Raw genomic sequence first — 24,998 nt, 5'->3', positions numbered from 1 at the left:
TTTTCTGTTTTTGTTGCAGCATCATGTTCTTTAACATGATTGCATCATGTTCTTTAACATGATTGCAAGTTATCTGAAATAGGGCTGTGTATTCTTCAAAATGATTTTGTACTTTTTTGTATTCTCTTTCCTTATTTCTATCTGTGTGTGAATTTACTATTGCATTAATAAAAGTGCTCTTGAGAGTCTGTGATTGTCGTGTCAACCCTTGCTACATTCAGTAGGTTGCATAATTCTCTGATGGACAGTATTAAACTTGTTTCCCCCTACAAGCAGTTCCCCAGTCACAAGGTTCATGATAAACTCATCAGCATTTAAAACATTTAAAAAAAAAGAGGACCCAATTATTTTCTTTTCCAATTAAGGGGCAATTTAGTATGGCCAATCCACCTACCGTGCACATCTTTGGGTTGTGGGGGTGAGACCTACGCAGACATGGGGAGAATGTGAAAACTCCACACAAACAGCGACCTGGGGCTGGGATCGAACCCGGGTCCTCAGCGCTGTGAGGCGGCAGTGCTAATCACTGCACCACCATGCTGCCCCATATCAGCATTTTCTCATGGTTCCAAATTAACTCCATTCAAATAGGAGTTAATATGGTGATATGTGGAATTCAGGGTGAGAGGAGTAGCGTTCCATTATGTAAGGTAATGTTGGAAAGTCCAGTGAAGAGTGGTGAAGTGGTAGTAGGAGTAATAGATAAACTATCTTGTCCAGGAATACAGTTTATCTTGGGTAATGATAGAGCTGGATCGCAGGTGAGAGTTAAATAAGCTGAGAGGCAGTCAAAATCAACTCATTATAAAATGTATTAATTCAATAAAGTGGAAGGAATATGACTGAGGTCTTTAAAATAATGACCATGTGAATATATTATTTGAGTTCAATAGACAGGAAGTTAGGGGAATTCAGAACAAGTTATGAAGACACCGATTTAGGAATTATCTGTCGCCACAGAGAGTTGCCAACCGTTAAAATGGGCTACTAGAATGCTTTGAGTATGGGCTCACTGCAACTACTAAAGGGAGTGTGACTCGTTCCTATAAGTGGAACTGTAGACCAAGGCCAGTAACATTGCTATAGTCTGCTTCGATAGCCTCCGGGTGGGCGCATTCATAGACGTAATTCACAGATTACTTTCCTAAATTGGTTGGTTTTTTCCCTCTCTTCTGGAAAATTGTCTGACTGGGGAGATGTTTATGTGAACTGCATCATGTTAAAATGGGACAGGTTTCACAGACCGGTTGATCCATTTTAATTAGATGTTTATCGCAGTTAATTGTATGCAGGTGGTTGGCATTCACTTAAGCTCATGCAAATGGACACAGATTAAAGCGGTCTCAAAATGTGCAGCTTATCCCCGTGTCTGCGTGGGTTTCAGCCCCACAACCTGAAGATGTGCAGGTTAGTTGGATTGGCCACACTAAATTGCCCCTTGGTGTCCAAAGATGTGGTTAGATGGGGTTGCATGGTTAGAGGGATGGGGTTTGGGAGTGGGCCTGGGTAGGTATTTGGAGGGTCAGTGCAGACTCGATGGGCTGACTGGCTTCCTTCTGCACTGTAAGGCTTCTATAGATTCAAAAAGTGTGGTAGCTGGGTTAGGAGGTGTATGCTTGTAATGTATAACTCTGTAAAATAAATCGAAAAGCGTGTAAAGGTTGGCTCTAGTTCTTTCCTTCACCAGCTGAATGTCTGGAATAGAACAGGGGAGCAGAAAATGGTAAACTAAAGGTGAAGGTTTGAAGCAAAGGGGAAAAACAATCATACAGAAAACTACCATCCTAGTCGCCAATAAAAATCAGATTGACTAGCAGCTTTCAAGGATGGGACTTCCTTGCAAGAGGGACAGAAGTTCCAGTCTTGGCCACCTGCAGTGTAATGTCGATGAAGGCAGCCTTTTCTGGCCAGGACTGAGGGGGAGGGGGCAAACAAGCAATATGTGCTCTCCCGCAAACTCCAGCCCATGACACAGACTATTAATGCTTTAAGCATTTACTTTCAAACTTTACTTGTTCTATGAGGTTATATCTCGCATCTTTGGCTTCCTTGAAAAGTTCATGGTCTTCTGTGGGCATTAAAGGATCTCGGCTGAAGACTGCGCCGTCATCATCATCAACGGACTTTGGGTGCCAAAGAACCTTTTCATTTGTGACAAGGTCAACTATCCCATTAAAGCTCTTCCCAGTTCCAATTGGCAGCTGGAATTAAAGAAAACCATACAAAGTATGTCACGATAATCAGTCATAAATCAGATTCTACACAATGATTTGGGACCGGCTAGTTTTAAATCAATGTTAAACTAAATTTTGACTGAAGGGTAAATAGGAAGCATTCCACATGAAGGTAAATCTTCCTGGTTCAGCACTCAACGTACTGGAGTCACTGTGCACAGGACGTACCAGAGAATCAGGTAGGTTGTAGTATGAACCTGTCCTAGACTTTGCTCCATTTAAGTTAATGGATGAAGGAGCATAAAACAACCAGGTTGACGTACTCCAAGTAGATCGATTTGCTACTATTTATAAAGCATCACAGTCATTTCTATACAGTCTTCCCAAACCCTAATGATACGATCTAAATATTGCATAGTATTTGAAATGAAATGGATTCAGGGGCTTATCACATTAGAGCTCATTTAAACCCGAGCTGAAGAGAAGAGCCAAATATTTATGCGATAATGCTTCAGTGTATTGAAAGACAAATGGGGAAAAACAACTGGCAGAAAATAATCATAAATAGAATATTTGGAATTTAAGTTCTGAAAGTATGCATCTTGCAGTTTGTAATGCTGTAACATTTGTAATGAACATTCCAACACCAATTGATTACCAAAATGTATTTTAAAAATGGAAATTTCTGTTAAAGATAAACATTTTCCTCAAATGAACGAATTAGCTACCAAAAACAAAAATATTGCGGAACATTTTAGAAAATGCAGCAGAAGTATTGCCCTAAATTCTGCTGTCAGTGGTGAAAGCAAGGGTGCGCTGAGACACTGACAAGAATTCCATTCTATCACCATGTAGTGGGACTGTAACCGTTGCAGCATTATCAGCATTCAGCAGCAGCTATGCCTTCCGAGCAGCCAATCACATTAAAGGATTTTCACAGACACACAAACAGGAAACAGAATGAAATATTTTCTTTTTTACATAGTGAATTAAAATGTGGGACACAAAATTGGGGTAGAAGCCAAAACATTCTGAATCTTCTTTTAATTATTTAAAAAACGTAAATCTACCAATTAATCATTCAACAGTCTCCCGCAAATATAAAATTATTTTTTTAGGACCAGTTCTGTTCTTCATCAAACGTTTTCACATCATCATTAAAAACTCAGTTATGCTGAGTGAACAAAGTGTAACCTTTTAAGAAATAACAACGATATGGGTGCAAAAATGTTGTAATTCTCGCAGAGTTCAATGACTGCCGGCACTGGGGCAGGGTGGGGGGATGGAAGGAAGGTGCACAGTGCAGCCTGTATCAGCCTGTGTATTTGACATCCAGACGTTGCAATCATTTTTAGAGGGCAAATGACAGCAACAGTTCAAAGTCAATCTCACCCCCTCTCCTCTTCACCACCCTTCAAAATCTAGTCCCTCAGCATTAAAGTTTAGAGCTGCAATTACAGGTTAGCCATAGAGGAGTCCATAACACATTATTTATTGGCTTTCCCTGTCATTCCTGTGTCTCAGTCTCATTTAGGCAAACTGTAGCCAGACTTACAAGGTGCTTAATTTGGGGTGTGTTCAAATTCGGAAAAACAGTGGATTCCACAGCTACCCAAATGATTCCGGTAGTGATTTACACTGAGCCGCATTAGTATCAACGGCTCACAGCACGATTCATCCATGCTCCATGTGTGGGGGACAGTTGAGAGGTGGGATTGGAGGAATCCAACTTCATCCGATGCCAATGCTTATGTAGTTACATTGTATACCTTGTGTTCCCCTATTATGTATTTTCTTTTCTTCCCTTTTCTTCCCATGTACTTAATGATCTGTTGAGCTGCTCGCAGAAAAATACTTTTCCCTGTACCTCAGTACATGTGACAATAAACAAATTCAATCCAATCCAATCCCCTGGTATGTCGGAGGTGGGGACTCCTGTTGGGGGATGGGAGAGTCTCCCGCGGATTTGGGAGGAGTTGTGTGGGGTGGTGAGTGGGGGATGCACCTGTGCGATAGTTACCGTGAGATTAGGGGAGGTTTTAATTCTTCTGACATTTTTCTTTTTTACATTAAAAAAAAAAAATTTAGAGTACCTAATAATTTTTTTTCCAATTAAGGGACAATTTAGTGTGGCCAATCCACCTAACCTGCACATCTTTGAGTTGTGGGGATGAAACCCACCCAGATATTGGGAGAATGTGTAAACTCCGTACGGACTGTGACCCAGAGCCGGGATCGAACCCAGGTCCTCAGTGCCACAGTCCCAGTGCTAACCACTGCGCCACATGCTGCCCCTCTTCTGACATTTTCTGAATAACTATTGGTGTATCCAGTTGGAACCATCCATAGTTTGTGATTTAAGTTGCATTTTCGGATGGTTCCCAGTGTAGGGCAATTGCCCAGGGAAAGTTTACACCGCCAGGAAATTGTCGTGCAAACCTTACCCGGGGTCTTTGAGATCCCCCGGCGTATCTTTGGGGGACGCCTCTCGAATTCAAGGCCCTGGACACCGGTAGTCAATCCCAAGAAATAAAAGCAAGGTATTAGGAAAGAAAATAATACGAAAAACCCTGGAATAAGGAATAACAGGAAGACAGAGTACTGGGCAAATGGTAAGATTCTTGGCAGTGTGGATGAGCAGAGAGATCTTGGTGTCCATGTACATAGATCCCTGAAAGTTGCCACCCAGGTTGAGAGGGTTGTTAAGAAGGCATACGGTATGTTAGCTTTTATTGGTCGAGGGATTGAGTTTCGGAGCCATGAGGTCATGTTGCAGCTGTACAAAACTCTGGTGCGGCCGCATTTGGAGTATTGCGTGCAGTTCTGGTCGCCGCATTATAGGAAGGATGTGGAAGCATTGGAAAGGGTGCAGAGGAGATTTAGCAGGATGTTGCCTGGTCTGGAGGGAAGATCTTATGAGGGAAGGCTGAGGGACTTGAGGTTATTTTCTTTAGAAAGAAGAAGGTTAAGAGGTGACTTAATTGAGGCATACAAGATGATCAGAGGATTAGATAGGGTGGACAGTGAGAGCCTTTTTCCTCAGATGGTGATGTCGAGCACGAGGGGACATAGCTTTAAATTGAGGGGTGATAGATATAGGACAGATGTCTGAGGTAGGTTCTTTACTCAGAGAGTAGTAAGGGAGTGGAATGCCCTGCCTGTAACAGTAGTGGACTCGCCAACATTAAGGGCATTTAAATGGACCTTGGATAAACATATGGATGATAAGGGAATAGTGTAGATGGGCTTTAGAGTGGTTTCAAAGGTCGGCGTAACATTGAGGGCCGAAGGGTCTGTACTGCGCTGTAATGTTCTATGTTCTAAGCAAGGCATTCTTCGTTACTTGTGAAAATGTTGCAACAATGACATTCTTTTCATAGACATGTTCAAAAGGTACATTTTATTTCACATTTTGAAGGTAAAACTTACCTGCAGCAAAAGTGGCTTCACCTTCAGCTTCTGTTTAATACTTTCAATGGAGTAAGAAAAACTGCAGATCAAAGAGACAGTAACATTTACCCTTTCTAACAAAACTCCAAATCTACCTACATCAAACAAATAAGTTTAATTCGGACTGGCCAAATACGTGCTGGAAAATAATCCGGAACAAAGGCGTTCTTCAAGAATGAGAAAGAAATGAAAGTTCTCACCAAGCAACATACACTGCAAATTGAAACAAAAACAGAAGGTGCTGGAAACAATCGTCAGTTCCGTCAGAATCTCAATGTTGAGGGAACGGATAAGTTGGTGTTTCCACAGTGTGGACCTTTCATTGGAACGAAATGAATTCTGAAAATTAAAATTAAATAGTCTTCACTCAACAACCATTACGTTCAGATTTAATGATTCACCTCAGAAGAATTCTGCTTCGTGTACCACGGTAGGGTGAAGAAGATTAAGAGGAAACTAGATAGGAGGTGATGAAAATTATGAGGGATTTGATAAAGCAAAAAATGAGCAACAAAAGGATCAGTAACAAGAGTCACAGATTTAATTTGTCTGCCAAAAATAAAAATAGCTGGGAGAGGAGGAGAAACACTTTACTCCACATGTTGTTATGATCTGGAATGCATTGCCTGAAAAGCCTGTTGAAGCAGAATCTAATAACTCTCAAAAGAAAAATGGATATTTACTTCAAATAAAAACATTTTACAAAGTTCATTTTACAAGGTGCTTCACTGTCACTGGGTCAAAATCCTGGAATTCTCTCCCGAGCTGCACTGTGGGTGTACCTGCACCACATAGATTGCTGCGGTTGAAGAAGACGGATCACCACCACCTTCTCACGAGCAATTAGGAGTGGGCAATACATGTCGGCCTGGCCAACGATGCACACATCCCATGAAACAATTTTTAAAGAGGGTTATGGGGCAAAGGCAAGGGAGAGGAACTAATTAGATATCCCTTTCAAAGAACCAGCTGGTGAGTGTATTCGCAGACATATTCACCACCTCACTCCTCCGCTCTGAGGTCCTCACCTCCTTCAAGAAGACTACCAGTACCAAAGAAGAACAAGGTAGCCTGCCTCAACGACTACCGACCGGTGGCCCAGATATACCTGGTGTTTAGCACAGGGCTAAATCACTGGCTTTGAAAGCAGACCAAGGCAGGCCAGCAGCATGGTTCAATTCCTGTACCAGCCTCCCCGAACAGGCGCCAGAATGTGGCGACTAGGGGCTTTTCACAGTAACTTCATTTGAAGCCTACTTGTGACAATAAGCAATTTTCATCTGTTATCATGAAATGTTTCGAGCGGCTAGTCATGAGACGGGTCACTGCCAGCCTCCCAGACGGTCTCGATCCACTGCAGTTTGCCTATCACCGCAACCGGTCCACAGCAGATGCCATCCCCCACCAGGGCGGGTGCGGACGGAGTCCGCAGCCGCCACGCCAAGTTCCCGTTGGGTGAGACCATGACAGACCCACGCCGTTGGGAACTCGGCCAGTTACACTTGGAGAATCGCAGGGGGGTGCCTCTGTCAATGGACCCCTAGCAGCGTCGCGTAGACTGCACACGTGAATCGCGGGAGCAGCGTCGCACCGGATTTCGGTGTCAACGCATATTCTCTGCCACCGCGCCGATCTCGATTTCGGCGCGGAGAATCCCGCCCAGGGTTTGGTTATGTCTAAAACAAAACTTTATTATGACAGCAATATTAAACTTCACACCCGAAAATAACAGCTTACAATAACACCTTAAACACTACTTCTCAATTTCGCATTAAACAACTGGAAAAAAAACTTACAGATCTCAATCTATCTAACTGTGGGAGAATTGTGGACTCAACATCAGGCAGGTCTGAATTCAACTCCCCTCTCCAACGTTTCGCCACAAAACTTCTCTTTGCAGCTTTCTCCAAAAACTGCCTCAATCCACTGCTTCATAAAGTGTCTCTCTGCACTCATTGGCTCCACCAAGCAATGACCTCATCTCCCCAAGCTGAAAAAAAGTGTCTCTCTGCCCAAAACATAGAATCCCATATTCCGAAAGTCGTCCAGTTGTCACAGTGCAGTGGTCATGTTTTTAAAATAATCTTGTTTTGCAAGAGCAGAAAACTTTTAATTTTTATTATTGTCATAAATAGGCTTACATTAACATTACTGTGAAAACCCCCAGTTGCCACACTTGGGCGCCTGTTCGGGTATACCGAGGGAGAATTCAGAATGTCCAATTCACCTAACAATCATGGGCGGGATTATCCCTTTGGGGTCTAAGTCCCCACGCCCGCCCGAAAACGGGCAAGAATCACTCCGGACTTTCCCCTCGAAAGTCCGTGGTGATACCCCATTCTCCAGGGGGTTAGCAGGCCTCCGGTGTGCGTCCCACAGCTCTGGCTGTCGGCAGGGCCCTGCTGGACAGACCGCGCGACCGCATGCGTGCGGCGGCCCACCTCAGCGCAGGCACCACCGATATGGCGCAGTGTCACAGTGGGCCAGCGCGGATCACGATGGGCCGCCGATCGGTGGACCCCGGTCGGGGGCCTGCCCATCGTCGAGCCGCCCCCGCCCGTGTCTGATCACCACGCCCCTCTACCATAACGCCCACATCAGCCGCAACTCTGAGTTCCCGCCATGTGGAACCACATTAGAACCACGCCGGCATGACTCAGCGGGCACTCGGCCCGTCGAGCACCAGAATCCCGGGGGGGGGGGGGGGGGGGGGGGGGCCTTTTCCAACGGTCCCCAACCGGCGCCGGGTCGATCGTGCGCGCAAATGGTGGCGATTCTCCGGTTGCCGGAAAATCGCGTGCCGGCACAGGGGCTGTTTTTGGTAATTCTCATGTGCCATGTGCGATTTCAGCGTGGGTGGTCAGAGAATCCCGCCCCCCGTCTTTTGGGACTTGTGGGCGGTAACTGGAGCACACGGAGGAAACCCACATAGACATGGGGAGAACGTGCAGGCTCCGCACACACAGTGACCAAAGCGGGAATCGAACACTGGGACCCTGGTGCTGTGAAGCAACAGTGCTAACCACTGTGCTACCGTGCTGCCAGAGGTGAAACTGACCATTCATAGAATTATAGTGCATTGCAAAAGCCTGGGCTAGCGCACTTTTGTTTGATTAGAGGGTGTCTTGGGGAGTTCATCTGTTTTCAGGCTGGAGTGTTAATTTATTTTCAGCTTGGGGAGATGATGTCACTGCTGGGTGGAGCTAAGATATTTGGACATTTTGAGATAGCTTTTGAGTTGAGTTCTAATCTGGCTACCCTTTATACCGCAAGTAAAATATTGTTCTCCCACAGTAGGATAGTTTAAAAAAAGATTAATAGTATTTAAAGCAGTGCCGGCTTGTCGGAGGTCAAGGGAGATGCTGAACCCAGTTAAACAGCTTTTTGAAGACATCCAGCCAGAGGCTGCAGGAGATCCAACAGGAGCCAAATCTGTTCTGGAAAGCAAGTATTACTCTGTGCCATTGAGGTGTCGGATGGATTGAGAGCTGTATGTTTTTTACTTTCTTGTTGTTTAATTCGGAATAGAGATGGTAATTAAGGATACTGTATTTACTATATGGAGTAGTATTGCTCAAGGGATAATTCTAAGCTATTTTCAAGTGTGATGTTAAAGAATTTAATATTGCATTAATAATAAATTTGGTTTTAAAATACCAAATCCCTATTTCTTTGTGCAATCACTCCTGGAGTGAAGTATTCTTTCCACAGTCTTTCAAAATAAACTAAAATATTTTGGTCCAGTATCCTAGACAATAACATTTTTTTTCCTGAACCTCGCACCGCAGGAATGCTCAGCTCACAGGTGCAACAGGCAGGAAATGCAGCCCCCTGGCCTCTAAAACTACGATCTATAGTGACTTTTTCAGTGATTTTTAACTACACCCTAATTGATGCTCCTGGGTGTTTTGGCCCCATATTAATGTGAAATGAACTAATTTATAGTCCCCCATTTGAGTCTTTTTATCCTCCAGTTCATCAGTATAGACTGTATTGAGAAACATAGGAAATAGGAGCAGGATTAGGCCATTTGAGCCTGCTTCACCATTCAATCTAATCATGGCTGATTTTCTCCCTCAATGCCATTTACCGCACTATCCCCATGTCCCTTGATCCCTCTATCTTAAACATACTCGAATGACTGAGCTTCCACAGCCTCAAATGACTGAGCTTCCACAGCCCTCTGGAGAAGGAACCTCCAAAGATTTGCTACCGCCTGAGAGAAGAAATTCCTCCTCCATCATCTAAAAATATATTTTGAAAATATTAACCTGAACTTCCTCACTTCGTTAAGGATTTTAACGTGTATCCATTTGGTCCAGGTGCCTCCTTGTAATTTAACGCTTTAAAGATGATATTGAGGCTGAGACATGTTGTTGCAACAGGTTAGAAGCAACTTAGATTGATGTGCAGTTAATGCTGTATCTATCCGGGCAAGGGAATTGCTACAAGTGAGTCCCAAGTAGGAATGTGCTCCTTTTCCCCAGCCATCATACAAATGACTAAGACTCCATTTTCTTACTGTGGATGTTGAATTTGTTACCTAGCTCTGGATTTATCCATCTTGTTTAAGAAGCATATACGAGGAACGTGATGTTTATCCGCCTGTCGCCACACGGTCAGCGTTTGTGCCTAAAAAAAACCAAATGGCATCAGTCTGCGACCTAAGGGGCGACCATGTGCATAAGGTGTAATACATTTAATGTGAAAGATCACCCTTTAGGAGATTATGAGGGGCAATTTTGTCAACAGAGTGCCATTCTCCACAGCATGCCAAGATTCCCACAAGATTGCAATTAAAGTTTTAAGTACAGGCAGCAACCCGGAAAACACGTGATTCAGCACTGGGGGAAGCATTTTAGCTGGTAGGCAATAAAACAGCCTTCAGGATGACCCTACATCACAGCCAAAACTTTCCTTCCAACTCCATTGCTATTAACATAAGACCCAAGAGCATAAAGGTGGCACGATTGGGTATTTTTCAAAATTAAATTTCATTTGTAAATATTACACATTATACTGGTATCACTTTATTCATGTGTGCACTGTTATTATTTATTGAGTTTAGATTAGTCAGAGAGCTCATTGCACTGGCACATCTCACAGTCGGCACTTATTGATGGTTACAGAGGAGTTAGGGACATTTTGTTTCTTGAGGAACACTGGCCAGAATCTTTGCGATGGCGGGGTCTCCTTCTCCAGCATCCGAAGAGTCAGTGGGGACACATACTCACCCCTCAGCTATTTCATACTTGAATGAATGTCAATCAGTTGCAGGCGAGACTTTTGTCCCTGACTTGGGAGGAAGACAGCTGTTGGCCATCTGAACGGCTGGCAGCTCTCCAGTCCCTGCAGCGACGAGAGCTGCAGTGGACAGAAGAGGAACCTCGGGAAGATAGAACCGTAGAATTTACAATGCAGAAGCCAGAGCCAAAGTCCCAGGACAGGTCAGCAAGGTAAGTTTATGGAGATTAGGGATGGCCTGAGGGGGTGGTGAGGGAGAGGGAGGTCCAGAGGCCACCAGACCATAATGGGGGGAGGGGATGCCCAAAATCAGAAGGGGGCTTTAGATGGAGGCATCCTTCCTTCCCATCTGTCATTTAAACTCGTTCATTTCCGGGCTTCCCCCATGCCAGGTAAATAATCCTACAAGCCTAGAAATTAAGGCCGGACAAGAAACGGCCTTAAATTGGCCACTACGGACCTCAATTGGGGCAAGGGTGGGGCATCTCCTCCAAGGCCTTTCTAGTCCCAGCATAACATCACTGCGAGTCTGGGGCGTGCAGGAACCCAGAGGCAATCCTATTCTTTCAATTTCACTAAAAACCACTGGCAGGGAAGCAGGAAATTCAGGCCAATGTTGTGTTTCTTTGTTCATTCCTTATTGAAGTTCGTGCTAGTGTCCAGTGTGGTACACACCACTCTATGAACTTGTAGGCTCAGCTGGCCCTCTCTTCCATATATTGTAAAGGACATTGTCGGAGATCATTCTTCAATTATGGGGATAATTGAGATGTTGTTGAACTCAAAGCCATGCAAGAACATGTCCAGTAGACACCCCGAGGTACACGGACACATTTAGACAGGACTGATTACGCCCTTATTTTCATCATTTTTAAAATAAATTTAGAGTACCCAATTCATTTTTTCCAATTAAGGGGCAATTTAGCATGGCCAATCCACCTACCCTGCACAACTTTGGGTTGTGGGGGCGAAACCCACGCAAACAAGGGGAGAATGTGCAAACTCCACATAGACAATGACCCAGAGCCTGAATCAAACCTGGGACCTCAGCTAACCACTGCGGCACTGTGTTGCCCTTTCACACTGCCCTTTAAGCCCCCCTTACCTTGACTGACAGCTCCCACCACTTCTCCACTCCCCCACACCCAGGACACCGGCCCTTCTAATATCACTCCTCAATGCCCCTGATCCCACCCTCTGTTTCCCCCCTGGATCCCTCTTCCAGTCCTCCAGGTCCTTGACCCCACTCCACCAGCGCCGCCCATCTCTCTCACTGCTGTCCAAAGATGTGCGGTTTAGGTGCATTGGCCATGCTAAATTGCCCCTTAGTGCCCAAAAGGTTAGGTGGGGTTACTGCGTTATGGGGAAAGGATGGGGGGTGTGGGGGGGGCGTGACCTAGGGAGGGCATTCTTTCCAAGGGTCGGTGCAGATTCGATAGGCCAAATGGCCTCCTTCTGCACTGTAGGAATTCTATGAACTACAGCGTTTTTCGTAGGCAAGCTTAGATTGACAACACATTACAAAAATAATATGTTTTCCTCAATAGAGGAAAGGGGAAGGGGAAAGGGACTGCTATCGATAACCACCTTCGTGAAGACGGACCAGGGGAATGCAGAGTTCAAATCCATAGCCCTACCAAGCCATCATTGCAGGTAGTATACACTGATTTTGGGTATCTCTAGTGTATTTTGTGGGTAATATAAGGGTTAATTGTGTTAAATAAATATTGTTGAATTTGAACTTGTGTTTGTGGTTTGTTCTCCTCGATAATAAAGACACCTTGGTGAAACCTTTGAGTAAGCAAACTGGTTGAAAGTATCTGACACCACTCACTTAACCTACATCTTTAAAATTAATTATTTGGATGTGGACGTCACAGACAAGGCAAGCATTTATTGACCATCCCTAATTTCCCTTGCGAAGGAGGTAGTGAGCTGCCTTTTTTGTAGCCTCTAGAAATTCAACTTACCTTCCCACCTAGCTTTGTATCGTTGACAAACGTTGATACATTACTTGCTCTCGGCTGGAATTCTCTGGCTGTTTGCTGGCAGCAGGATTCTCTGGTCCTGCCAGCAATGCACCCCTGTCCACCGGCTTCCTGGTGGCATGCAGTGGCCCAAATGAGAATTGTCATTGACAGCGGCGGAAACAGAGAATCCCGCCTGCCAGCGAACAGCGCGCTGCCTCCCGCCACCAAGAAACACGCAGCTGGGAGGCCAGAGAATATCATCCCTCTTCATTTAAAGCGTTAATACAGATTGTAAATAGCTGAGGTTTCTGATCCTCGCAGCACTCCCCCAGTCCTAGCCTGTCAACTGCAAATACTGTTTATTCCTACTCTCTGCTTTCTATATATTGACTAATCCTCGATTCATACTAATATATACCTTTTTTTCTCTTTATTCTTTCATGGGATGTGGTTATCACTGGCAAAGCCAGGATTTGATGCCCAACCAGAATTGCGCTTGAGCTCAGCGGCTTGTTAAGCCATGAGTCACATTAATCACGTTACTGTGGGTCTGCAGTCACATGTACACCAGACCGGGTAAGGATGACCGATTTCCTTCCCTAAAGGATATTATTGAACCAAATGGGTTTTTACAACAATTGATGGGAGTTGCCGTGGTCACCATTATGGAGATCAGCTTTACATTCCAAATTTAAGGAATTTAAATTCCACCGGCGGCCATGATTTAAATCCATATCCCAGGGCATTAACTGGGGCTTCTGGATTACGACCCCAGTGACAATACCACCACACCATTGTGTCTCCTTATCTTGCATATTAACCTTTAGTGGGACACCTAATTGAATGTTCTTTGGAAATCTAAGTATGCTACATCTACTGGGATTCCTTGATCTATCCTCCTTGTTACTGGTTTAAAAACTCTTAGAAATTTGTCAAACATGACTTCCCTTTCGTTAAACCACATTTTCTATGTCTGATCATGTTGTGATTTTCTAAGTGGATTGTTGAGATGTTCTTAATAATAGATTCAATGGTTGCAATATAGTCGCAGAAATCTCTGGGTTTCTGATTAGCATTACTGCATCCAGGAATAGATTTGAATTAGCTTTGTCATCTAAAGTTTTGATAAAAACGTTTCAGTAAAACAACTGAAAGAAATATAGAGAGCAACCAGAATGTGTGATCTTACCATAAGTTTCAATGAGTCATCTGCTCGGAGAGAAATTGATCAATGCGATAACAGACACAATTTGCAGCAATCAATGAGTCGAAGAGGCAGGGAAAATGCATCAATATCCAATTTGATGTTACATCTGGAAATATTTTCTCTGTTTTGTGTGTAAGTGAGGACAACACCTTTTTTAAAATAAGCTATTTGTCCCAGTTTTTCCTAATTGGGCTTCCTGCACCATTCATGGGCAAGGAGCAGGACTGACCTTAGTTCTTTGCAATACTATTCTTAAACAGCCTATTAGAATGCCAGTGGCAGAGCCAAGAGGGCCAGTCCCCAGCTAATTCTCTGCCCTTCGCAGTGGGGCAGCCTCTAGCATTCATTTGCTGATTTCTCACAAGAATAGAGCAGCAATGGTATTATTTCAGGACCATTTTGTGGTGTGGGACTAATAATACCAACAAACAACCAAATATGGTTTGAAAGCTGCACTGTGCTTAGTTAGCAGATATCAACCATAAGGGTGGTAGGGCTTTAATAATTACACTCAGTGCCTGGATTCTAGCTGTCAGTTTCTGCTGGAAAGCATACGTGACTGATTAGCTGCGGACTGGAGAGTCACTGAGTTTTGAATACTATGCCTGCTGATCTCACTGCCTTGAACCTGGCCACTGGGAAAGATACAGAGCTTGTCAGCTTCCATGGAAGAATACAGTAAAGTGAACTGCTGCTTTAAAATCCTGCTCACCTCCACACCAGCTGAAGCATCAAACACTGCCACTGCTCCATCAAGTACACGTAAGGAGCGTTCAACTTCAACTGTGAAATCCACGTGACCTGACAAAAGTGCAAAATTCACTGAAGTGAGATTTAGTTTAGGGGCAAAGGGTATGATTCACTGAGCACATGACCATTAACTGAACTGGGATGGCGGGAGAGCAAATGAAACGTACACGATTCTTTTATTTGTAAAAGTATCAGCTGACCCCCTTTCAATAGATCCCCTTTCACCTCATGTTTTTCTTTATCTGCTCCCTCAGAGCTGCCATTCATAAGGCACAAATCTTTAAATGTGCTTTAGAACTTTAGTGTGCCTGCAATCTCCACTAATTGCACTCCAAATTAACCTCAAATCTGTGAATAACTGACTGCATTGATATTATATATATGATATCTGGGGCTGTTTAGCACAGGGCTAAATTGCTGGCTTTGAAAGCAGACCAAGGCAGGCCAGCAGCACGGTTCAATTCCCGTAACAGCCTCCCGAACAGGTGCCGGAATGTGGCGACTAGGGGCTTTTCACAGTAACTTCATTGAAGCCTGCTTGTGACAATAAGCGATTTTCATTTCATTTCATTATATATGATTTGTTTCCATGTCTTGTGTTTTGCAGTCAAGTTCCAATTACCAGTTTCCATTTTCCACCAGCAGTCATTATATGGCTCTCTCTCAGATATCTAAATGAGGCAGATTGAACAGAATCATTTTCACCCTGCAAAGGAAATGATTCCCTTTTTATCCCAGAAAAATTGCACTTCATTCAGCTTAGACATTTACAATTAGCAAACGCTTCAGGCACTAGTGTATCCTTCATTTATATAATGCCTTTCACTATTGCAGGTCATCTCAAAGTGCTCCATGGTAAGGTACGTTGTTAAGTGCAGTCACTGTTGAAGAATGGTTCAGTGTCACATTGACTTTAAAATGGTGCCTACTAGCATGTATAGTATTAGCAGAGATAGAGGATTAGTTAGCTAACAGCTAACCAATGGGTCATTTTCAGGACAGCAAGGTGTAATGAGTGGAATGCCACAGAGATCCACTGGGGTCTCAAACTATTTATAATCTATACCAATAAATTGGATAATGGTATTGAATGTATAGTTGTTAAATAGTTGCTGATGACACAGAGATAGGTAGGAAAATAAATTGTAAAGAGGACATAAAGGATGCGATCTACTGGCCGCACCACGCCCCATTCGCCCACGACCGGTATATGCCGGGAGAGGCCTCTTCCAGGATCTACCAGGCTCACCACGCTTCGTGATATCCAACGGGATCTCGCGAGACGTCGCAAACTGAATCCTGCCAATTGTGGGTGGGATCAGTATTTAGCAAATCTGCATATTAGAGTCAGTGGCTAGTTACACTCTAACATGTAGCCTGCCTGATCTAACAATAATCTTTTTATTGTCACAAGTAGGCTTACATTAACACTGCAATAAAGTTACTATGAAAAGCTCCTAGTCGCCACATTCCGGTGCCTGTTTGGGATCTCAGAGGGAGAATTCAGAATGTCCAAATTATCTAATAGCACGTCTTTCGAGACTTGTGGGAGGAAACCCGGAGGAAATCCACGCGGCACAGGGAGAACATGCAAACTCCGCACAGATAGTGATCCAAGCCAGGAATCGAACCTGGGACCCTGGCGCTGAGAGGCCATAGTGCTAACCACTATGCTACCGTGCTACCCGACGCGTTGGGATCTAACCCCTTTACCTTGGAGACCTTAGGCGGGCGGCGTTTAGTACTGTCCCCAGAAATGGGGACCTTTGCACTGCTGGTGCCAGCCAGACACCTTGACACTGCCAAGGTGCCCAGGTGGCACTGCAAGGCTGGCAGGACCGAGGACATAAGGGGGCCAAGGGGTGGTGCAGTGGTTAGCACTGCTGTCTCACAACACTGAGGACCCAGGATCGATCCTGGCCCCGGATCACTGTCATGTGAAGTTTGCACATTCTCTGTGTCCGTGGGGGGTTCCTCTGGGCGCTCTGGTTTCCTACCACAAGTCCCAAGAGACGCGCTTGTTCGGTGAATTAGACATTCTGAATTATCCCTCAGTGCACCCGAACAGGTGCCAGAGTGTGGCGATTTTCACAGTAACTTCATTACAGTGTTAATGAAAGCCTACTTGTGACACTATTAAAGATTATTATTCTTATGAGGAAAAATTGGAACAGGCTGGGTCTGTATCCACTGGTGTTTAAAAGAATGAGAGGCAATCTTATTGAAACATATAAGATCCTGAAGAGACTTGACAGGGTAGATGCTGAGAGGATGTTTCCTTTTGTGAGAGACTCTAGAACTAGGGGGAACAGTTTAAAAATAAATTAGGAAAAACATTCTTTCCAGAGGGTTCACAAGTCTGTGCGATTCTTCCTCAGGGAGGAGTAAAGGTAGGGCCATTGAATATTTTTAAGGCTGAATTAGGTCGACTAACAAGAAAGTCAAGGATATGGAGGTAGAAAGAAAAGTGTAGTTGACGCCACAATCTTATCAATGGTGGAGCAAGCTCGAGGGGCCAAATGGCCCACTCCAGCTCCTAATTCGTATGTTCGTACATTCAATGAGTTAACACATCTCAGTTCCATGTATATGGCAGTACCATCACAAAAATAGCTGTTCTCCCACCTTCTTTCCCCGAAATAATATCTCAGTCTGAAGGTAACGTCCCTATAAAACCATCTTAAACAAAACTACATTCTGTCCAACAAGTATTTTCACCTTCAGTATATTTGGCTATATAAACAGACAGCTGAATGGTTAACTTTCCTCAAATGTTTGCTCCAGATTTTAAAATATTGCACAATTATGTGTCACAAAAGTGGGCATTTCAAAAAAACGTTTCTTTCTTCTGTGTATATTAAACTAAAATGTGAAAAGTGCATGAATTAAAGAGGGCTTACTTCACAATAATCTCCAAAGAAACAAAGCACAGCTTTTACTGTGGGCGAATTCTGATGAACTCAGACACAAGTAATTTCCACACTGCTGCTTTCAATCTCCCAATGGTACTTCAATGGAGCTGCACAGCACTGGGATAAAAGGCCATTTCCAGCAATCTTCCACTCAGGTTACGTGGAAAGCTTGGGGAATTCCCGTCAGGAAATTCTACTCACAATTCATTTAGCCATAAGTATCAGGTATTTGGATTAAGATTTTTAAGTGCACCCAATAAAAATAACTAGTTTGTGGCTATTTACCAAGATCCAGTTAATGTTGTTTAAACAAGAAAACAAAATAGTCAAAAATATACAAAATACCTCTTTTACATGAAACCTTGTCCCTGGGGAGACGATGATGAAGATTCCAGGGAATGTTATGGTTGAAGCTGGATTTTGATCTAAGCACAAGGTTACTTACTAGCTTAGTTACAAATGGAATTGTCTACTCGGGCGAGATTGGTCTCTCAATTGGAATGTAGTTATTAGAGGTGAGTGTATTTCAAATACAAAATCTGAATATCTGTGGCTGTTTAAAACAATCTGAATCACAATTTACCAGTATTTTGAAATATTATTGAGTATTAATCTATTAAGAACCAAACTCTCTGTTTTTACATGGAGCCCGTGATTCAATCTCATGTGGTTGAATGTCCCAGTGTGCGCTTGCCTACCTGGTGTATCTATTAAGTTGACCCGGTGGGTTTTCCAGTCGAACGTGACAGCAGCTGACTGGATGGTAATCCCACGCTCACGTTCCTGTGCCATGAAGTCGGTCACTGTGTCGCCATCGTCAACATCTAAGAAAAAGTAGAAGATTCTGTGTTGTGGTGTTTTCATAATGGGAACCTAATTTGCAATTACATTATAGCGGATGTAATGTGAAATCTCATCGAGAACTCCATAAAGTTTCTTTAAAAATCCTACAATGTTTCGTACTGGAGAGGTACAGTGCTGCAGCAGACTCTGCCAGAACTGCAGGCCATGAGCGCATACCCATATTCCAATTTCACTGACTTTCTAAGTTTAATCATGCTGTTAGAGGAGAGATGCTGTGGACAGATGTTAGTAAAGTGGAGAAATGACCTGAGGAACTCTACACTTTTTCACAGCTGCTGCTTTACTGCAACATGAGCAACAGCCTAGAATCATGTCACCCGCCAGTTGTGTCAGATAGTTTACCCAAAAAGGAAGCAAATAAGATATCACGAATCCTGAGCCCCTACACATCAAGATCTGGACAACGTTCAGGCTTGGGCTGGTTAGTAGCAAGTAACATTAGTACCATAGAAATTGCAGCCAAGGATAATTTCCAACAAGAAACATTCTAACTACTTTCTCTTGACATTGAATGGTGTTACCATTGCCGATTCCCCACTATCAACATTCTCAGTGTTACCACTGAGCAGAAACTTAACTGGACCAGCCATAATTAGGCTCCATGAGCCAGTCAGAGGCTGGAAGTTCTGCAGTGAGAAACCCACCTCGTGTCTCCCTAAAGTTTATCCACAAGTTACAAGGCACAATTCAAGAGTTTGGTGGAATGCTCTCCATTTACCCGGAGGAGTGCAGCTCCAATTAACGCACAACTCAATGTGAACAGGACAAAGCATACACTTGATCAGCATCCTATCCACCGTCTCAACATTCACTCACTGCACCACCGACTCACAATGGCAGCAATGTGCACCAACTGTAAGATGCACTGCAGCAACTAGTCAAAACTCTTTGGACAGCACCTTCTAAACCTATGACCTCTTAACAATTAAGAAAAACAAGAGCAGCAGATGCATGGGATCAGCACCACTGCAATTTTCTCTCCAAGTCACACACCATCCTAACTAATAATAATCCTTATTGTCACAAGTAGGCTTACATTAACACTGCAATGAAGTTACTATGAAAAGCCCCTAGTCGCCACATTCCGGCGCCTGTTCAGGTACACAGAGTCAGAATTCAGAATGTCCAAATTATCTAACAACACGTCTTTCTAGGCCCGGTCCGGGGCCCACAGTGGCCTGGCCTGCGTTCGGGGCCCACCGATCCGCAGGCGGGCCTGTGCCGTGGGGGCACGCTTTCCCTCCGCGCCGGCCGCTCTAAACATCTGCCATGGCCGGCGCAGAGATGAAGCTCCCTGCGCATGCGCAGGGATGATGTCAGTACATGCTGGCGCTCCCCTGCATGCGCTAACATGCGCCGGCCGGCGGAGGCCCTTCGGCGCCGGCTGGCCTAGCCCCTGAAGGTGCGGAGGATTCCGCATCTTTCGGGTAGCCCGACGCCGGAGTGGTTCACGCCACTCCTCGGCGCCGGTACTGCCCGCTCCGCCGGTTAGGGTAGAATCCCGCCCTTTTAGCCTTAATTGCTCTCCACAGGCAGTCCCTGGCTAGGACACTAGATGGAGCTATTTACAGTATGGGGGAACTTGGAGAACAGACAAAACTCATAAATGATTATAGAAATACATTCACTGAGAAGTGCAACAGCCAAATAAATATCACTGAACCCTATAATTTTACTGCTGTAAATCGGCATGGTAGCACAGTGGTTAGCACTGCTGCCTCACAGCGCCAGGAACCTGGGTTCAATTCCAACCTTGGTGACTGTCTGTTCGGAGTTGGCACATTCTCCCAGTGTCTGCGTGGTTGTCCTCCGGGTGCTCCAGTTTCCTCCCAGTCCAAAGATGTGCAGGTTCGGTGGATTGGCAATGCTAAATTGCCTCTTAGTGTCCAAAGGTTAGGTGGGGTTATGGGGTTACAGGGATAGGGTGGGGGACTGGACTCAGGTGGGGTGCTCTTTCAGAGCGTCGGTGCAGACTTGATGGGCCGAATGGCCCCCTTCTACACTGTAGGGATTCTATAAATTGTCATGAGTCTACCATATTTCCACAGGCTGTAGAGTTAGTCAGGATAGCCTTATTTTAGTTTTGGCCATGGGGTGGGTAGGTTGAGTAAGGGACTAAAGGCCAACAAATCCCCTGGACCTGATGACCTACGTCCTGGAGTTCAGGAAAAGGTGGTTGCAGAGATAGTTGGTTGTGATCTTCCAAACATTCCTGGATCCTGAAACAGGCAGCTGCCAAAATGGTCAGCGCATCTGAGTGAATCACTCACAACCGAATATCAGCATAATCATAGAATTTACAGTGCAGAAGGAGGCTATTCGGCCCATCAAGTATGCACTGGCCCTTGGAAAGAGCACCCTACTTAAGCCCACACCTCCACCCTATCCCCATAACCCAGAAATCCCACCTAGCCTTTTTTGGACATTAAGGGCAATTTGGCATGGCCAATCTACCTATGCTGCACATCTTTGGACTGAGAGGGGAAACCGGAGCACCCGGAGGAAACCCACGCAGACACGGGGCGAACGGGCATACTCCGCCCATTCTATACCTTACAAAATGTTCATTCACTTATCTTCTATGGATTTCGCAAAAGTATGCATTAGATTGTATCGCAATGAAATGTGGCTTCAACAGGAGAGTGGGTGCACCCTTACCTCCAAGTGCCCTGGTGTATCCTGCATAGTAAAGCATCCTCTCTGTGGTTGTGGTTTTCCCTGCATCGATATGAGCCATGATCCCAATATTGCGTATTCTGTTAATACAAATGTTTTGTTTTAAAAGCATAAAGTACAGTGTTTCGTTCCAAACGTATCACCTTTAAAATTCCTTAGTGACAAATGCCAGAGATGAAAATGGCTTTTAATATACCTAGTCACTGAATGGCAATATTATTTTCTCCTGGGAAACCTATAAACTGACCATCATGAACCACACGTTGCAAACAAAAACTGGAATTTAAAGCATACATCATGAATAAACTGCGCGGAGTTTGAAAATTGTGCTGCCTCAGGAAACCTGATCAATCCTCATCAGGACTCGTAAGGGCAGCAGAGTGGCACAGTGGTTAGCACTGCTGCCTCATGGCACCGAGGACCCGTGTTCGATCCTGGCCCCAGGTCACTGTCCATGTGGAGTTTGCACATTCTCCCATTGTCTGCGTGGGTCTCAACCCTACAACCCAAAGAGATGTGCAGGGAAGGTGGATTGGCCACGCTAAATTGCCCCTAAAAGATTGGGAGGAAAATAGAATTGGGTACTCTAAATTTATTATTTTTTTTAAAATCAGGACTCGTGAGAATGCAGACAGGGCCCACAATTAAAATCAACAGACAAACCAAAAGGAAGTAAAAGAATAAAAGAGCAGCCTATATCGGGTCAAAAATGAAAACACCAATAGTTCAGTCTGTTCATATCTGAGGGGATGTGCTGGTGTAGTGGTATTCTCTCTGGACCAGTAATACGGAGACCCAGGGTTTTGCCTGGGGAACAGGGTTCAAATCCTATTACGGCAAAATTCAATAAAAATCTAGAATTAAAAGTCTAATAATGATTGTCGATGGTTGTTGTGAAAAAAGAAATCTGGTTCACTTTACGGAAGGAAATCTGCCATCCTTACCTGGTATGGCCTACATATATGACTCCAGATCCACAGCAATGTGGTTGACTCTTAATGTCCTCAAAATGGTCTCGCAAGCCACTCAGTTCGTGCGTAATTAGGGATGGGCAATAAATGCTGGCCCAGCCAGCGACACCCACATCCCACCATGAATGAATTTTTTAAAATACACAAATGTAAATAATTCTCAATGTTTGAAGGGGATAATAGTGGCTATCAACAAACTGCTGAAAAATATAATTTACAAGGAAAGCTTGGTTCCCTATGCATAAACAAATTATAGAGGCATTTGTATTAACTTTTTAATGTACTAATTGCTGAATGAGTCCATACTTACTTCGAGATATCTGGGTTGATAATGGTACGCAATGACTTAATCTCACCTATAAAGCAACGGAAATTAGAATTTATATTTTTACACATCCACAATAAATATCTAAAGAGGAAATTAATAGCATAGAAGGGGGTATATAGCCCATTCTGCCTGTGTTGGTCAATGAAGTGCTATCCAGACTAATTCCACTTTCCATCTGTGATCCTCGAGGCTACAATGCGTCAAGTGCATATCCAATCATTTTTTAAATGCAATGGATTGGATTGGATTTGTTTATTGTCACATGCACCGAGGTACAGTGAAAAGTATTTTTCTGCGAGCAGCTCAACAGATCATTAAGAACATGAAAAGAAAAGGGAATAAAAGAAAATACATAATAGGGCAACACAAGGTATACAATGTAACTACATAAGCACCGGCATCGGATGAAGCATACAGGGTGTAGTGTTAATGAAGTCAGTCCATAAGAGGGTAATTTAGGAGTCTGGTAACAGCGGGAAAGAAGCTGTTTTTGAGTCTGTTCGTGCGTGTTCTCAGACTTCTGTATCTCGAATTTCCTTAGTTTCCTGAGGAAGTATAGGCGCTGTTGTGCTTTCTTGGTGGTAGCGGCGACGTGGGTGGACCAGGACAGATGTTTGGAGATGTGCACCCCTAGGAATTTGAAACTGCTAACCATCTCCACCTCGGCCCCATCGATGCTGACAGGGGTGTGTACAGTACTTTGCTTCCTGAAGCCAATGGCCAGCTCCTTAGTTTTGCTGGCACTGAGGGAGAGATTGCTGTCGCTGCACCACTCCACTAGGTTCTCTATCTCCCTCCTGTATTCTTACTCGTCGTTATTCGAGATCCGGCCCACTATGGTCGCATCATCAGCAAACTTGTAGATGGAGTTGGATGAGACTGTTTCTGCTGCTGTCAGGCAGTGACAGCGGGACCCAACCACCATCTAGTGAAAAAACGCACAACTCCCCATTAACCCTTCGACCAATTACTTTAAGTTGATTACCCTGGTTATTGATCTCTCAGTTAAGGGAAATAGGTCCTTCTTATCCATTCTAAGACGCGCTTCATTTTATATAACGTGGTTAAATCAGCCGTCAGCCTCCGTTGTTCCAAAGAAAACATCATGGCCTGCCCACTTTTCCCTCAGAGCTAAAATGCAACATCTTCATAATTCGTGGGCATTTTCTCCATTTGGGAGACTATGTTCTCCCACCGTGGATGAATCGTGCTGGTGTGGCGCCCAGAGGCGATTCACTTTCCCTTGCCATGCTAATTTATGCATGGCAGGGATTGCAAGAGATTCCCTCGCGAATCCCACTATTAAGCCGTCATTTTGAGCAGGCGGCCCCAGGATGAGGTATGGCTACTGGCCTCTCCCGCACAACACAGATCCTGCCACCGCCATTCCCCCAACCACGGAAATTGCTGGGTCATACCTTCCCCCCTCATAACAGATGCCCCCACCAGAGACTCCCCCTTAACAGAGACATCAAAAGCTTTATTGCTTTTGCTTTTGATGTAGTCAAGAGCTGTGAATCACAGCTAGATGTGTATGAACTTTGCAGTTAGTAACACAGCAGGGTGATCCATTCAGATCTATTCAAGCATGAAGGGAAATTAAATTAAACAAACCAGACATCTGGCTGTCTGGAAGTGATCATTCACTCCCCAGTTAAAACTCGGCACGGGGGGGGGGGGGGGGGCACGTTCCGGCACAGGGGGGGGGGGGCGGGTCCAGAATGGTGGGGGGGGGGGGCGGGTCCGGCACGGGGGTGGGTGGGGGCGAGTCCAGCACGGTGGGGGGGGGGGGCGAGTCCGGCACAGGGAGGTGGGGGGGGGCCCAGGTCCGGCACGGGGGGGGGGGGGGGGGGGGGGGATCCAGCACGGGGGGGGGGGGGGGGGGGGGGCAGTCCGGCACAAGGTGTGGCGGGTCTGGCACACGGGGGCAGGTCCGACACGGGGTGTGGCGGGTCCGGCACGGGGGGGGGGGGGGGGGGGGGGGGGGGGGGGGGGGCGGGTCCGGTACGGGGGGACGAATCCCAGCCCAGAGAATCATGGCAATGTGGAGAATTTGGTGTCCTACCCGTTAATAGGATGCAAATTGGTCAATTTGACCTCATGGCATCCTCCCACTTGCGCGGGCACGAACCTTGATGCTGCTGCCAGTGGGGTACGGAGCATTGGAGACGGATCTGCGGGGACGATGCTGGATTCTCCGCCCAATTGTGGATCTCTCGGTCCGGGACCGTCAGGCAGCAGAGAATCCAGCACCTCATCACATATTTCTCAAATTTAATGACTAGAACTGTTCATTATACTCCAGCTGTACCCTAGCTACTGTTTTATACAATACCAGCAAAACCTCCCTGCTCTTGAATTCTATGCCTCAGCTAATTAAGGAAAGCATTCACAGAATCACAGACCATATGCTTCTTAAACGCTTTATCCACCGTCCCACGAGCTTCAGTGA

The 24,998-nt window shown here is 45.0% G+C and overlaps 1 protein-coding gene across 5 annotated transcripts in view; it reads right to left on the bottom strand.

Moving 5' to 3' along the window:
• Positions 1 to 24,998, bottom strand: part of gfm2 (GTP dependent ribosome recycling factor mitochondrial 2) — a 77,701-nt gene that overhangs the window by 41,750 nt on the left and 10,953 nt on the right. For all 5 annotated transcript variants that reach the window (XM_072516074.1, XM_072516076.1, XM_072516078.1 and 2 more), the window contains 7 exons: positions 22,529 to 22,574; positions 21,230 to 21,327; positions 18,406 to 18,531; positions 14,758 to 14,846; positions 10,168 to 10,256; positions 5,604 to 5,664; positions 2,013 to 2,201 (listed from right to left, as the gene is read on the bottom strand). In XM_072516074.1, the coding sequence (XP_072372175.1) occupies positions 2,013 to 2,201; positions 5,604 to 5,664; positions 10,168 to 10,256; positions 14,758 to 14,846; positions 18,406 to 18,531; positions 21,230 to 21,327; positions 22,529 to 22,574 (698 nt within the window). The remainder of the gene's footprint in view (positions 1 to 2,012; positions 2,202 to 5,603; positions 5,665 to 10,167; positions 10,257 to 14,757; positions 14,847 to 18,405; positions 18,532 to 21,229; positions 21,328 to 22,528; positions 22,575 to 24,998) is intronic.

The sequence above is a fragment of the Scyliorhinus torazame genome, chromosome 9 (genome assembly GCF_047496885.1).
Source record: "Scyliorhinus torazame isolate Kashiwa2021f chromosome 9, sScyTor2.1, whole genome shotgun sequence".
NCBI classification, from domain to species: Eukaryota; Metazoa; Chordata; class Chondrichthyes; order Carcharhiniformes; family Scyliorhinidae; genus Scyliorhinus; species Scyliorhinus torazame.
Note: the sequence above shows the minus strand (reverse complement) of the source record. Positions and strands in the feature narration are given on the sequence as shown.